General features: G+C 34.0%; 2 protein-coding genes across 2 annotated transcripts in view; both read right to left on the bottom strand.

Annotated features, from left to right (window-relative positions):
- Nucleotides 1-7,165, bottom strand: part of LOC123691360 (ankyrin repeat domain-containing protein 29) — a 36,537-nt gene extending 29,372 nt beyond the window's left edge. The window contains exon 1 of the mRNA XM_045635701.1: nt 6,871-7,165. Within this exon, the coding sequence (XP_045491657.1) occupies nt 6,871-6,882 (12 nt within the window). The 5' untranslated portion in view covers nt 6,883-7,165. The remainder of the gene's footprint in view (nt 1-6,870) is intronic.
- Nucleotides 7,166-7,661: 496 nt separating this feature from the next.
- LOC123691494 (zinc finger protein 433) lies at nt 7,662-14,117 on the bottom strand. The gene is made up of 5 exons (XM_045635913.1): nt 11,796-14,117; nt 11,063-11,518; nt 8,604-8,699; nt 8,004-8,157; nt 7,662-7,860 (listed from the first exon to the last, which is right to left on the bottom strand). Exons 1-5 carry the CDS (start codon nt 13,682-13,684, stop codon nt 7,666-7,668), a joined length of 2,790 nt encoding a protein of 929 aa, XP_045491869.1. The 5' UTR covers nt 13,685-14,117; the 3' UTR covers nt 7,662-7,665.
- Between the last annotated feature and the right edge of the window lie 248 nt (nt 14,118-14,365).

The raw sequence follows: 14,365 nt of genomic DNA, 5'->3' as shown, positions 1-14,365 counted from the left end.
TTATTGTATGGAGTAGAAATTTTAAAATTGCAGAAGGTTTTTGTATATTTGTCGTCTTATGCTTGTAGCCAGAATTAAATCCTGTCCATGAACTTATGGAGATTCTAATGTCCCCTCAAGTTTTATAAAATGAGGCATTTAAGTGCGTATGTGTAAGAAATTGTCACATCGATCAACTGTGTATTTCCACTTGAGCATTTTGTTTTAGTTATAAATTTTAAACATTACAAATAAAGTGTTGTTTCATAACCAGAACATGAACCACCTCAACACAACGTTAGATAGTTCGAATAAGTGGCCTATTTGCGATCAGCAAGTTGCCTTGAAAGTAACGGAAGCCAGAGCTGGTATGAAAAGAAAAATAATGCAACTAGTTACATTGAATGTTTTGTTATCAATGGAATGACGTGGCGTTCTTGGTTAATTGCTATGAATGACTTTTAGATTTGTAGCTTGCTAATATTTACCACAGTATTTACTGTGTTGAGACTGGAGGGATTGAATGCTCTAAGCAGTAATGGTATACATGTTGAAGGTTGTTGAGGATTCTCCTATTTTATTTAAACGTATAAGTATGCAGCAGTATGCAGACGAAATGTATACTAACAGGGACAAACACAGAGCTGAAACAATGTTCGTTAAGGTCTAACAACATTATAAAGGTTTAACATTCGTCCTTGGATTTTAACCTAAACAAGGTTATTTCACGCTACCTGCTTAGCGTAATTATGTAAATTATCCTCTTATCTTTAAGAAAACATTTCGTATTTACTTGAGGAAAAGGCGGTTAATGGCTGAAGAAGCCTTGAATGGTAATATGTATGTAATATTCACATTCACTCGAATATACGGGAGATTGACTGTAGTGATAATAATTGCTAGATTTTAAGTCAGTCATGTTACGAAAAACCGAGGTATTTGAAATAGTACATAATTCAACCTTTGTAAATAGTTGCTGATAAGCTTGTATTTATATATTTCTTTTCAAATATTATGTTCATCGAGCAGCCTAGTCTGATGCATATGTATGCACTTTTTTGTACAAGTGATAACTGCGTTAAGAACAACCGACTTCAAACTTGCACTTGCAACATTTACAAGTACAGACAAAAATGCTCATAAAATAAAAACTACTGGGCCTATCCGAATAAAATTTTTATGGGACCAACTCGAGACCATCCCGCATCGAACAAAAAAAGAATCACGTAAATCGGTTCAGAAACCTCGGAGTAATCGGTGTACATACATAAAAAAAACATACCGGCCGAATTGATAACCTCCTCCTTTTTTTGAAGTCGGTTAAAAAGTGGTATGTTATGTAGGTATATGAAAGCATCCGGGAATAGGGAAACGCATCCATCGCTAATTATAACAAAAACTTGCTACGGAATGAGATGATATGGAAAACTAGCTTTATAAACGTGGTTTCACTCTAAACTTGTTTCATGTAAAAAAAGTGTCTTTCCTAGGGAAAAGGAAATCCTAATCTGTGAATCGGATTTTAAGATGATTGAGATTGGAATTTTTAGTTTTTCAGGTGATTTTTAGTTATAAGGGAAATGTTGACGGATTTAAACCGTTATTTTCTTTGAATAATGAGGAAGCAATTTGACCTTTACTGAATAACAAAATGACCGGCAGTGACATCACTTTATCTAAACATAACTCCTACGTGTTGTATATTCACATTTGCTCGCTTTTGAGTTTGAGTATGATTTCTTAATTATATTTGCGATGTAAATTAGACAGAGGACTTTGAACGGCCAATGAACCTTTAAGAGGAATTACGTGTGAACGTTTAACAAATACTTATACGACCTCTTATGAAGATATGTGAATATATTTTAATTTTTGAAGAGGACAGATGATTAAGCTGGAGCGATATACCTCTCAATAAAAATACTAGACCAGTCTACTTAACTGTTCAGCCATTAACCCAACAAATCTTATTAAAATATTCCAACATAAATTGAGTTAACAACTTCCAAATACGTAATACAGGATTGGCTTTGCAAAACCGTTTGCGTCAATCATTTCCAAGTGGGTATGTAAAACCGTTTTAAGCAATTGAGCTGCGTGCGTTATCAGATAATCAAGTCTATTACTAGCTAAGCTTACACAACGTACGCTAGACCGGGAGATAACATGCGCTAAATACCTGGGATAGCGTAAAGGTTAACTCGGTATAACATCCGAGCTGATTAACTTGTTGAACGAAACATCAATTGTTTTCTGTTATGGTAATACATTTGTTTTTATATCAGTGATGTCTATAAGAGCTTAACCGATATATTTCATGGTCTTATGAAGATTAGTTATTTGACAATTGTAAGGATCTAAAGCAAAGTTTACTTATGATATTCCTCAGACTATAACATAGTGAGAAGAAAGAAATATTTATCAAGCTTCGTAGAGCAGTTTGGGATTCACAGTCAACATAAAAATAGATGTTGCACAGTCTGGTGTCAGTAATGGCCAGTTAAGTAATTAGATATCACTAAAAAGCAAATAATCAATACTATCAATTAGCATTTATTACACTACGTGACAATAGTTAAACCTAGTGCAAATGAGCCACACGGCCGTGTCTCAAGAGTCGCGAATTAAGGGCATCGCACTGGTCAGCTAATTATATTCACGACCAAACACCTGCCTGTAAATAGGTCTGTCAGACACACATCATATTATTATTACGATTGTAATAATTTGTAAAAGGCTAGTATTTGGATGAGAAAATACGATAAATATACCTCTATGTTACGATATAAGGTTTAACGGCAGACCGTAATATTTTTATCAATGCGAAAAATTGTAATGCCAGTATACTCACAAGTCATTATTATATAAAGGATGTAGGATATACTCGTGCATTTATATATCCTGTTATAAAAATAATATGATTATAACCATATGCATTTTATTACGTAAATTCTTATTAGTCACGTATAGGAAAAATAAATAAATTATATCTATAAAATCTAAAAACTTGATAATAAAATGGATGTAATAAGTATGTAATAAACTATGTTTTATTTATCTATATCATGATATTTTACTGCTAAAGTCTATGATAGCATTGGAAATTTATCTCTTGAAAACCTACTCTTGGCGTAGTTTTTTGCTCAAGTGAAGTGCAACAAACATCTCTGTTTTATAATAATAATTAGCTATAAGGTAATAAAACTAGTGAGCTAAGATATAAGCCATAAGGGTTAGCAGAATCTTTGATATATAAGAAAATGTATAAATTGTTCTATTAGGCTCTCCTCTGCGTAGAGCCTTTTTAGTGCACGACAGATTCAAAGTGTTGACTTTCTAGATGTTTTTTCTGATAAAACAGTGAAGTTAACCCAAATAAAGGTTTCCTCACAGAGGACATACACGGTTTCACACCTTTCTAGCAATCAAGATTCCAATGTTCTTATTTAGAGACAGCAGCTATTTTACATTTAATTAGCTACTAATTTGGTGTTTAGAAATTAAGTGGATTCTACTCGTGTGGTGGATATGTTAAATATGAGACTTGGGCATAACATAGACGATACCTAGGTATAATGAGGACGGAAATTGTTTCGATAAAAAATATGCCATGTTATAATAAGTGTTATTACTCTATGTAATAAGTGTTATTACCCAATTCTTGTTTTGAAACCTCCAAATCTTAATTGGAAAAAGTACGTTTATTCCACAGATCAAATAACTAGATCTCTATGGTTTATTCATACTTTTTCTAAACCTGTGCAGGAATGGAAATTGTAAGAATAATTAATATCTACTATTATCATAAGAATGACACCTACGTTCTTATTTTACATAAAGTTATAATTCGGTTATAAGTAAATTTTATGAAAGTATCAATCACATCCTACACTTTTTATTTTTAATTAAATACCTACATAAATAATTCAAATAACGGTAAGGAAACCGGACGCAATTTGTATTTAAATTATTTACCCGTACTAATGTTATAAATGCGAGGATGTGCAAAAAACTGGTATTATGAAGTCAATATTTTTACTTACAAACTAACAAAATCACTTACAATTAAACTTTTATTATAAAGCATTAAATGCAAATACATACACCATAACAAATTCATTATCTCAACGATACAGTCTCATACTATAAACAATGTACCTATAGTTAGGTGATCGGTAAAGCTAAATCCAGATTCCAGACACATCCAGACGGCCGTGGGCTGGGTGCTGGGTGCTTTCCTCTGAATGGCAGGATATATTTACGCGACCTACAAACAACTCGCACGATCGATTCAACTCTCTGAACAAATAAACATCGGAACGTTGGAACTTGGAACATACTTAATTTTAAGTGTAAACTGAATGTAATGGGCTCCGTGATGTTTGGGAATTTTTATTTATAACTCTAGTAAAGAACGGTTCTGTATGTTTGCATTCAAAGATACCCTTCAGGTTTTAATCTGATCTTTTTGGGGCTGTTCTACCTCAAAAAATCTTCGTTTATAGACCGGAATATTATTTGGAAGGACATATTTTGGTCTCATATCGATATAATTTACGTACTTTTACTTTAATAATTGTTAATTACTTCAGGGAGCCAAATAATCATTCATTCATTCATTCTGACTTATTCTTGTAGACAATACAACTAGTAGGTACCTAGTACAGAAGACGATGTCTCTACCCTGCCTCCATACAAAACAAAGTCAAAACAAAACAATCCAGTTCTGCCAGTTTGCCTGCTTTTGAGTACCTACATACTAGCTCCGTAAGCGGTTTTGTTCACTTACGCTTCATTATTTTCGAACAAACAATCATTGATACAATTTCCTTATTCATATTGTAAACCACTATATCCAAGGTTCGAACTACCTACTCATAAAAATTCATATAAATCTCTGCATCAGATTATCTGTGAAATCACAACAGACAGATTACTATTTACTTTCATTTATAACTAGCGGTCCGTCCCGGCTTCGCCCGTGGTACATATTTACGTTTTCTCTACATAAGAACCATCCTCGTACTTCAAGGAATATAATAAAAAAAGAATTATCGAAATCGGTCCAGCCGTTCTCGAGTTATGCGCTTACCAACACATTTTGCGATTCATTTTTATATTATACTAGCGGTCCGCCCCGGCTTCGCCCGTGGTACATATTAACGTTTTCTCTACATAAGAACCATCCTCGTACTTCAAGGAATATAATAAAAAAAGAATTATCGAAATCGGTTCAGCCGTTCTCGAGTTATGGAATTACAACGAAAAGTGGCATTGATTTTTATATATTAGAGAAGAAGATATGAGTACAGATTGCGACATTTTCTAGAATAAGACAAACAAAAAATTGTTTTCAGCGAGTGAACAGGTTCAAAACAGGTCGTGGTGGCGCCAATGAGTGACAGCGCGACGAGCTTGATGTAGTACGATAAATAAGTACACTAGCTGTGCCCGCGGTTTTACCTGCATTGCTCCGCTCCTGTAGGTAGCGTGGTAATATGTAGCCTATAGCCTTCCTCGATAAATGAGCTATCTAACACCGAAAGAATTTTTTAAATCGGACCAGTAAATCCTGAGACTAGCGCATTCAAACAAACAAAAAAAAATCCTAAGCTTTATAATATTAAGTAGAGATGTGTATAGTACCCTACGGGGCAGTATAAGAGCTAGCAGATTTATTCCACTCATGGCTTCTCTTGTATGTGCTAATAAATATATTTCCTCTATCACACCACAGATTCCTAAATATTTATGATGATTATTGATTACACATACAAAAAAATATACCCCTAAAGGCTAAATTGAAAATTAATGCAAATCAATTAATTTTGATCTCTTTTGGAGCTTTTTTAATCATAGATTCCCAAAAATTGTAAGCAGTTGAAATCCTTTGTATGTATCATGCTTTAGTTCTGACAATTAAAATATAACTTTGTTTTATTTTAATTCATTAATATTGGATATAGGGACAAAATTCTTACTAGGTATTCAAACACAAGCCCCAAGGTGAGCATTTAAATTCTTAAATATTATCTATCTGAATTAATTAACAAAGCTCATTTTCATAGAGCCAATACTCTAAAATTGATATACCGTATGAATTGATATTATTTCTGACAAAGGATTTCTTAAAACATTCTGGGATTATTATTATTTTTATTGCATAGGATGTCTTAAAAATATTTCTTTTATTATTTCTGTATTGTCTTTTACTCTTTTCTGATCATATTTATACTAATACTATAAAACTGAAGAGATGGTTTATTTGTTTGAATGCGCTAATCCCAGGAACTACTTGTCCGATTTGAAAAATTCTTTCGGTGTTAGATAGCTCATTCATCGAGGAAGGCTATATGCTATATATCATCACGCTAAGACCAACAGGAGCAGAGCCACACGGGTGAAACCGCGGAGCGCAGCAGAACACTATCTGTAATACAAAATTTAAAATTATAAACCTCACCAATCCCCTCGTTAATATGTTATAATATTAAGATATGCTTAAATAAATTTTTAATAAAACATAACAAATGGAATACATAAAACACTATCACTGTTTTATCTGCAGCGTTTAATAAATCGGCAAATATACGCAAATATAAAAATAAACATTACATTTACGTATCGCCAAGTCAAGGTTGCACATTCTCGAATACCTAATGCATTTCAATTTTCATAGCAGATCACAAGTTTTTTTTATATTTATTATTTCTGAACAAATACTCCTTAAAAATAATATTTCAGTGTAGGTAGCGTATGTGTTTGGATTTTATAAAATTATATAAAATATGTATAATTACGTAAATTAGCTATAACGGTTTGTACCTTTAATCTACCCGAAATAAAAATTAATTAACTTAATATTATGAGAAAAGCAGTTAAAGCACTTACCTTTAAAGACATTTTATATGTATTTCAAATAATATTCACTACACAGAAAAATAAAAATCCATCGCAAAACTGTTTCATATATTTATTACGCGTGTGTTTACTGTTTTAACTCAATTATCACATAAAATAACCACACCAATGTAACGATAAAGTTTTATATTTATTTATATTGTTTGTAATAATACGTTTGTTATTTTTGCATTAACAAAAGACCTAACCGGCGAATTTATAGAAATATTCAACATGCGCGGCTACGCTACACCATTCACCATGTTGTATTATTTATTTTCCCTCCAGTCCACCCATGAGACATGAGTATTGGAAAAATGACATACGGAAACGAGTTGCAGTGTTGCCATTATGACTTTGAAATTAATATAATTTACGTAATTTTTTACCTATTTTAATAAAATTTTCAAGTAAAATAATAATTAATATATTAATGCAGTTTTTAAACCATTTTTTTTTATTTACTGCATTTATAAAAAAAATTAAAGGACAGGCACGCCATCTAGATTAACTAAATTTAAAAATAATTCTGTGTTGATAAAGTTTTAAGAGATGGCGCTAGAACCAAACGAATAGGTAAGTCGTGTCCAGACCAAGTGCGTTAGCTAGGCGACGCGGACGGCGAGGAAGTGAAGAAGTGATATCCAGAAATTCGGTATTGTGTGAAAAATTACTAGGGTTTTGAAAAATACTTTCCTTTTGCTACCAAAATGATCCAGCATTATTTTATTCAAAAAGTATTTATTCATAATCATAATAAAAATAACATTGAATATGTAGACTATTTTACAACAATTTCACTTTCAATTGATTCTTAACTTCTTCAACAGCAGCCTTTTGATTGTATTTATCAGGATGTTTTGTTATATAATGCATCCGCAATTCCGTGGCTAAATTAGTTTGGTACTCGCAACACTTGCATTGATAAAGATACATCCCTGGATGTTTTTTGCCTTTAAGAACATGTTTACGAAGATTTTCCTGAAAAACAAAATTGAGTGTTACATATTCGCTTAATAGATGGCACTGTTATCAAACGTATTACATGGTATTTAAAATTTTTACACGTACAGTTTAAGCATAATAAATAAAATATAGCAAAAAAAAACAAAGAATTAACTTACCAAGCTCCCACAAGTGAAGTTACAATGCGGACACGCGTATGGCTTCTCTCCTTTGTGGCAAACCATGTGTCGTTTTAAATGACTAATTTGATCTGTTTTGAAATCACACTCAGAACATTCATGAACCTTCGCTATCCCGTGACTTTTGCGATGCCTATAATTTAAATAACAATAATTATCTATTTAATGGTAGCCAAAATAATGATTTTTTATGTTTTTTTATATCAGCGCCATCTAGATATTCTTAGATGTATCACTACACTTAATTTGTGCTTAATTTTCATTTTGACATACGATGCATGACGTTCATAATAATATTTGATTATGCCACTAGATGGCGCTGACACAATATATTGTATAAATTTTTAACGAAAAGTTTAAAAATTATAATAAGTAGGTTCGATTCCCGCCTAATTTTTACCATTCATTAAAATCTTTCAAACGTTTACAAGCTTTTTTTATTATAAATCTAATAACTAAAATGATAAGAATGTTATAAGTAAATCATCCCAAATTAAAGTATTTAAAATTGCTATTCAGTTTAATTAAGTTCAAACTAATGTATAAATTATTGTAACAAATTTTTTATTTTTTATTTACCTGAACAATTGTGACGGAGTACTCGCTACAAACGTGCACTGCTCTTCAGGGCATTTCAATTCAAACACTGGACAAGCGTGATCGTTCAATTCTTTTCTGTAATCATCATGTTCAACAATTAATTAATTATGCGATCCAACTAAGGATAGGAACGTCTATGATGTGTTTTGATTCCATTTCGCATTTCAAAAACAAGCTAAGTCTCTCACATCTAATGTAAATAGAAACATTATTGCTTTTATTAGGTCCTACATAATTAATTCATTTGAATTGATATGAATGGATATGACGTCATATTTCACAAATCATCAAAAGGCACTGAACCACAGACTGAATCTATATGTGCTATAACCACTTAGCTAGATCGCATAAAACGATGCAAAGATTGCAAAAGTTTTAACCGAATTAGAAACATTAAACTTTTGAGCTTCTAACATCTCAATCAACGAAATTCCTCAATGCTAAATTTTATGAAATTATGACCTTATAAAAAGTAATGGTCAAAACAATAAGTTGATGAAATAGAAGCCAGGCAAGGCAACAAACATATTCAAATATAAATATCACATAAGATTATGATATTATGCTGCGTGTATTGCGAATTGAATCGACATCGATCCTACACCCACGCTTTCTGAAACATATAACGAAGATTAGATGTAAATAACGACTCATATACAACCTCCATATTGCGCATATTTATTACCTGTTAAGCGTAAAACAGTAATAAATAGGAGTGGACGAATCGCCATTACATAATTTCGGGGCGAGAGAGGCGCCAAGGAATTCGCTTGCAGCTAACGAGGTATGCGACCGTTGAACTTTTAGAATTGTTGCATTTTATTTCAGAAAACTGCGACAGATCCCAGCCTGTCTGTTTAATAAAGTTAATGAGCGTGGAGTATGAGGTTACGTTAGAATTTAGAAAGATATTGAAATTAAAATTAAATAATTTGATTACTTTAAAGGTTAGTCTGATACCAGCTGATAGTCGTGTCGATTAATCGATTTAATTTTGTTCAAATTTTGTCATAGCGTTTTAGGAATTCATTATAATAATATAATGGAGAGTTTGTTTGTTTATATTCTTAAGATAAACGAAGCGATTAAAAATTAAAGAAAAATATTACTTTTGAAAGCAGACTAATTTGCGTGCGTAAGTTAAACGTAGGTACCTATTTTTGATAAATTTAAATTTTTAGATGTTTTTTCGTAGCGTAACTGGCAATGGCTACTAAACTAGGAGGCACATACATTGCTGGCATATATTTACATGATATAGACTCATTTAAATTGATACCGTTCAACTGAATGTATGGCAAACGGCGTTAAGTTACCCAAACACCAAACTTCACCGGCACTTAAGCAAACTTTTCCAAAATTGGACTCTCAAAGTGTCATTACGCAAACACTACAGTCTATACGTTAGCACTAAGTGCATTATGCACATCAGATGTACCAAGTTGCACCATCATGGCCGTTAGTGGCCTGAATGGGGCTAAACTCGCTGTTATCACCGTTTTGTGGTGATTTAAGTAGTTTTTATTTATGATGAATTACAAATTAAATATGTATTCAGTATTGTACTTAATACATCTGATTACTTATTTTCATAAAGTAACTAACATTTTTGATCAACGTTTGTTATTAATGTATATAAACAAGAAAATATGTTTACACTTTACAGAATATTGTAACGTACAGCGAGCGTCTCACAGAAAATCGTTGTTTTTTCAATAAAGATGACAGTGATATCAACGATTTATGAGATGTGAAGTCACACCACGATATGAGCATCGGAGAATGAACTATGATTGAGATTTATTCAGTAAACACGACACTACAAGCGCTTATAAACGAGACGAGGAACGGGCCAAGGCGGGAATTATGTCACGCGAGTGGACAGATCAAAACGGTATATTTAGAAGCGACAATTCAAGAGATTGTCAAAGCGAATAAACCATTTGGCATATCGTACATATCGTCGAAACAACACGTGCCTTCAATAAAATGTAAGTGGTATTTTCAGTTACGGAGAGCATCCGGAGCGGGATTTATGTGTGTTCAGTTAAAAACGTCAACACTGGGACGGTATCAAAGTATCGGTGTCGTTATGAATGCGCCTGATATTTGTGAAGGAGTTGTGTGACGGCTGACACTGTTGCATCCGCCGCCGCGAATGTTGACGGCCTTTATTTTAGTAGCGCTTGCTCATAGCTTGTTCTATGATATTCAGTATTTTAGCACGTTATATAAATACCGGAATGCCTGGTAACGCTCGGACTGGATTAAATTATTTGTGATGTACAGGGACATCGAATAACTAGCTTTGACAATGATAAATTTAATTTTAATAAATTTAACACTACCTATGCTTCTTACTTTATTAGCATTAAACGAATTTTCAAATGGGTGATTTTCTTCTCAAATTCATCACAAAAAAAAAACAAAATACTCACTCATCCAGAAACTTCTTCTTACATCTAGCGCATTTAGGTTCAACTTTTTTTACAACTTCAGAACTATGGCCCGAACTCTGATCTTCATGTTTTGCCTTCATATGGTTACTGAGACTGCTCTGTCTTGTAAAATTTGCTCCACAAACCGGACAAGCGAAGGGCCTTTCAAACGTGTGTTGCCTCAAATGTTCCCTGAGAGATTTCTTTTTAAACACCTTATTGCATAGAGGGCAGGCGTATTTAATAGTTTTGGAATCAGTGGATTCTTGTAAGGGGGATGTATGGAGTACTTCGTGGAAGAAGCATTCAGCCTGCGAGTCGGTGGTGAAGAGGCATTGGCTGCAGTTCCAGAGACCAGAGCTGATGGCGTGCGGCTCGAGGAACTGACAGGCGTTGCGTTTGATGTGCTGCGTCACTTCTTGGGGTAGCGTGAACGCTTTGCCGCATTTGGAACATCTGTATAATATTGATAAAATTAATTAAGTTTTTTTATAAAGTCACATACTTAATTCAGTCTTTATATTTGCAGCACAATAACCTATAACAACCTATAATGTATTTAAATTATTGAATTGTGCTTTTGTCTGTTTTTCTGACCTATCGATGAAACGGTTGACGGATATTTTATCGAAATTCGGAAAAGTAGACGTATATATAAGGAAAGACTGTAACACAATTTACAAATTTAGATAATGGTGATGATTAGCAAACCAAATATCAGGAAGAAACATACTTTTTCTTTATATTTGGATGAATTCTTCGAACATGATCTCTAAGTTCAATGACGTTCTTCAGAAGTACTTTTCCCGGACAGTACGGGCATTTCTTTCTCAAATCTTTAGTGCATAAACCACGAGCGATCATCTTCTCCTTGGTACGTACTCTGTGTTCAGATGTCTGTCTGTGTTGTTTCGCCTCTGATGAAGAATTGAATACCCTAGAGCATACGAGACAAAAGAAAACTTTTGCTTTATGCTCAGACTTTAAATGGGAACACAAGGAAACTGAGGATTTGAACTTCTTCTTGCAATGCTGGCACTTGTGTAATTCCTGATACATATCGGTTGCTGTGTACGCTATGTCATGTCCTGTTTTCTTGCTATGTTGTTTTACTTCTATGTTATACCGAAATTCCATATCGCAGGTATCGCATTTGATTACTGACTTCTTGCGGATAATTATTGGCATCGATCTATTGATTACTGCGACAACCTCCGTGTGTTCTGAGCTAGACAAGTGGTCGAGCATTTCTTGGGATGTATCGCATTCAAATTTGCAAAACGAACACCAAAATCTGCCACTCATTGATGCCACCTTTTGGTCATGTTCTTCAGAATACCAATGTTGCATGAAATTCGAAAGCCAGTTAGTGTAAAACTTGCAAGGACTGCATTGAAATGGTGATTGGTGCACCACAGCATCCATGTTGTTTAAAATAAGCTGTTTATAGTCGACGCTTTTCATGTCAGTTGCTTTCCTGAAGTGATAGTGAGATATCAAGTGCTTTCCCATCAAGTGCAATCTCACGCGCGATTTACAACCCGAACATTGTACAAAAATCGGTTTCCTTTTTCTCTTCTTTTTCGTTATTGCCTTAACGCTTTCTGATTTCTGTCTCTTTCTATGAAATTGTGTATAAATAGTGTCATTGGTAAATAATGTGGACCGTGTAGAGCGTTTCTCTGCTACTGTTCTTATCGGTTCTAGATGTCCAGCGAACTCTAGTTCATGCTCTGGAAGTACCTTTCTCATATGCAAGTTGGACATTAAATGTTTATCGTAAATAGCTCTAGAGCCCAGCCGGCGATTACAAGGTCCACACCAGTACTGTACGGAGCCTTTCGATTGGATCGTTGTTTGCATAATTTGTGTTTTATCTTGGCCTGGAACCCATTTGCCTTTTGTATGGTCAGGTGGTGGGGCATCGTAATCATCTTCACGGTCATTTCCATCTATACTGAGTCGCTCCCATTCATCATGTTCTGGTGATGCTGGTCGCCACTTCCCACCTGTGTAGTTTGGTGGAGGTTTCCACTTTGCCTCATGAGGCGGCTCTTCATCATCTTCATCTTCTGAATCATCAGACTCATCCAAGTCATCGTCTCCTTTGAAATCATTATACGTATTAATGCTATATGAAGATGTAGGAAGATCTTTCTTGGCCGCCCCGCTGATACTTGCAACAGCATTGATCAGTTTCATTTGATTATCTTCACTTGTTTCTATTTTCAGGCTGTGTCCACCAATCCAATCCTCTCCTCTTAGATTATTTTCTAATGGGCTCATTCTAGGAATATCTCTAGATGTTGATGTTGAAGCAATTGTTAGTGTGTTTTTTCTATCTGCACTAGATTTGTAAATAGATGTCGGTGGCGTGAGTCTCGATAGTGATGAAGATTTTTTGACACTACTCTGCAGTTCTAAGGATTGAAAAAATACATCAGCGCCGAGACTGTACGTCGGCTCCAGAGGATCTATTGTAGGAAGCACAGATTTATCAACACTCTTCAACTTTCCACATCTCTCCTTTCGATGCTTGACGTAATTGTCCAGTCCTATAATAGTCTCGTTGCATTTGATGCAAAGGTGATTGTCGTCATCGTCGTCGTGTGGCGACAGCATCTGGAAATAGAGAGGAATATGAATACAGTTACGCGACGAACGAAAGCGATTAAGGGATGCGATGTCGTGACGGAGCGGAAATAACTTATTAATCGCGTGGCGTCTAGATATTACGGTGACATCTCGAAGGCTGGTGAACTAGAACATAAAATATGCCTTGAATGCGAATTATTCAACCGTAGCTATTTCGTGATGTACAATAGTGTATGCAAGCGGGGCTCTCATTACTGCGCAACTTTGTTTCGTTATAACCCTATATTTGCATAAGACGATCTATCACTCTATTAACTTGAAGTCACTGTGAGTTATGAAAGAATTTGATTATTGTTTGCTGACAACTGGGTCGGAAAACGAAGGGAATTGCTGCAATATGACAGTAGTTTGAGCTATAAATCACGATGTTGTTTCTAGAAATAAAGTCGGATTCAAAGTAGAATTATTATGTTAAATGAGCGTCTATCGGCGTAGCCTGCCCATAAATTATACAAACGCAGCTAATATAAACTTATGAAATAGGACTTGAATTATTTACCGATTTTATTAAAGTTAGAGTTGTAAAAGATTTATTTTTAACATTATTTGATGTAGGCACATTTACATAATAATCTTTCCAATGTTTTATGTTATATATTGATTTATAGAAGTGAGTTCAAATTGATTTGAAATTCACTTATTCTACAA

This window comes from Colias croceus, chromosome 4 (assembly GCF_905220415.1).
Source record: "Colias croceus chromosome 4, ilColCroc2.1".
Lineage (NCBI taxonomy): Eukaryota > Metazoa > Arthropoda > Insecta > Lepidoptera > Pieridae > Colias > Colias croceus.
This window is presented reverse-complemented; position numbering and strand designations above follow the sequence as displayed.

Coding starts and splice junctions, on each gene's coding strand:
- LOC123691494 (XM_045635913.1), bottom strand. CDS start 13,684: ATGCTGTCGCCACACGACGACGATGACGACAATCACCTTTGCATCAAA. Junction 11,519..11,795: donor CATCCAAATATAAAGAAAAA/GTATGTTTCTTC, acceptor AATATTATACAG/ATGTTCCAAATGCGGCAAAG. Junction 8,158..8,603: donor ACTCCGTCACAATTGTTCAG/GTAAATAAAAAA, acceptor TTTAAATTATAG/GCATCGCAAAAGTCACGGGA.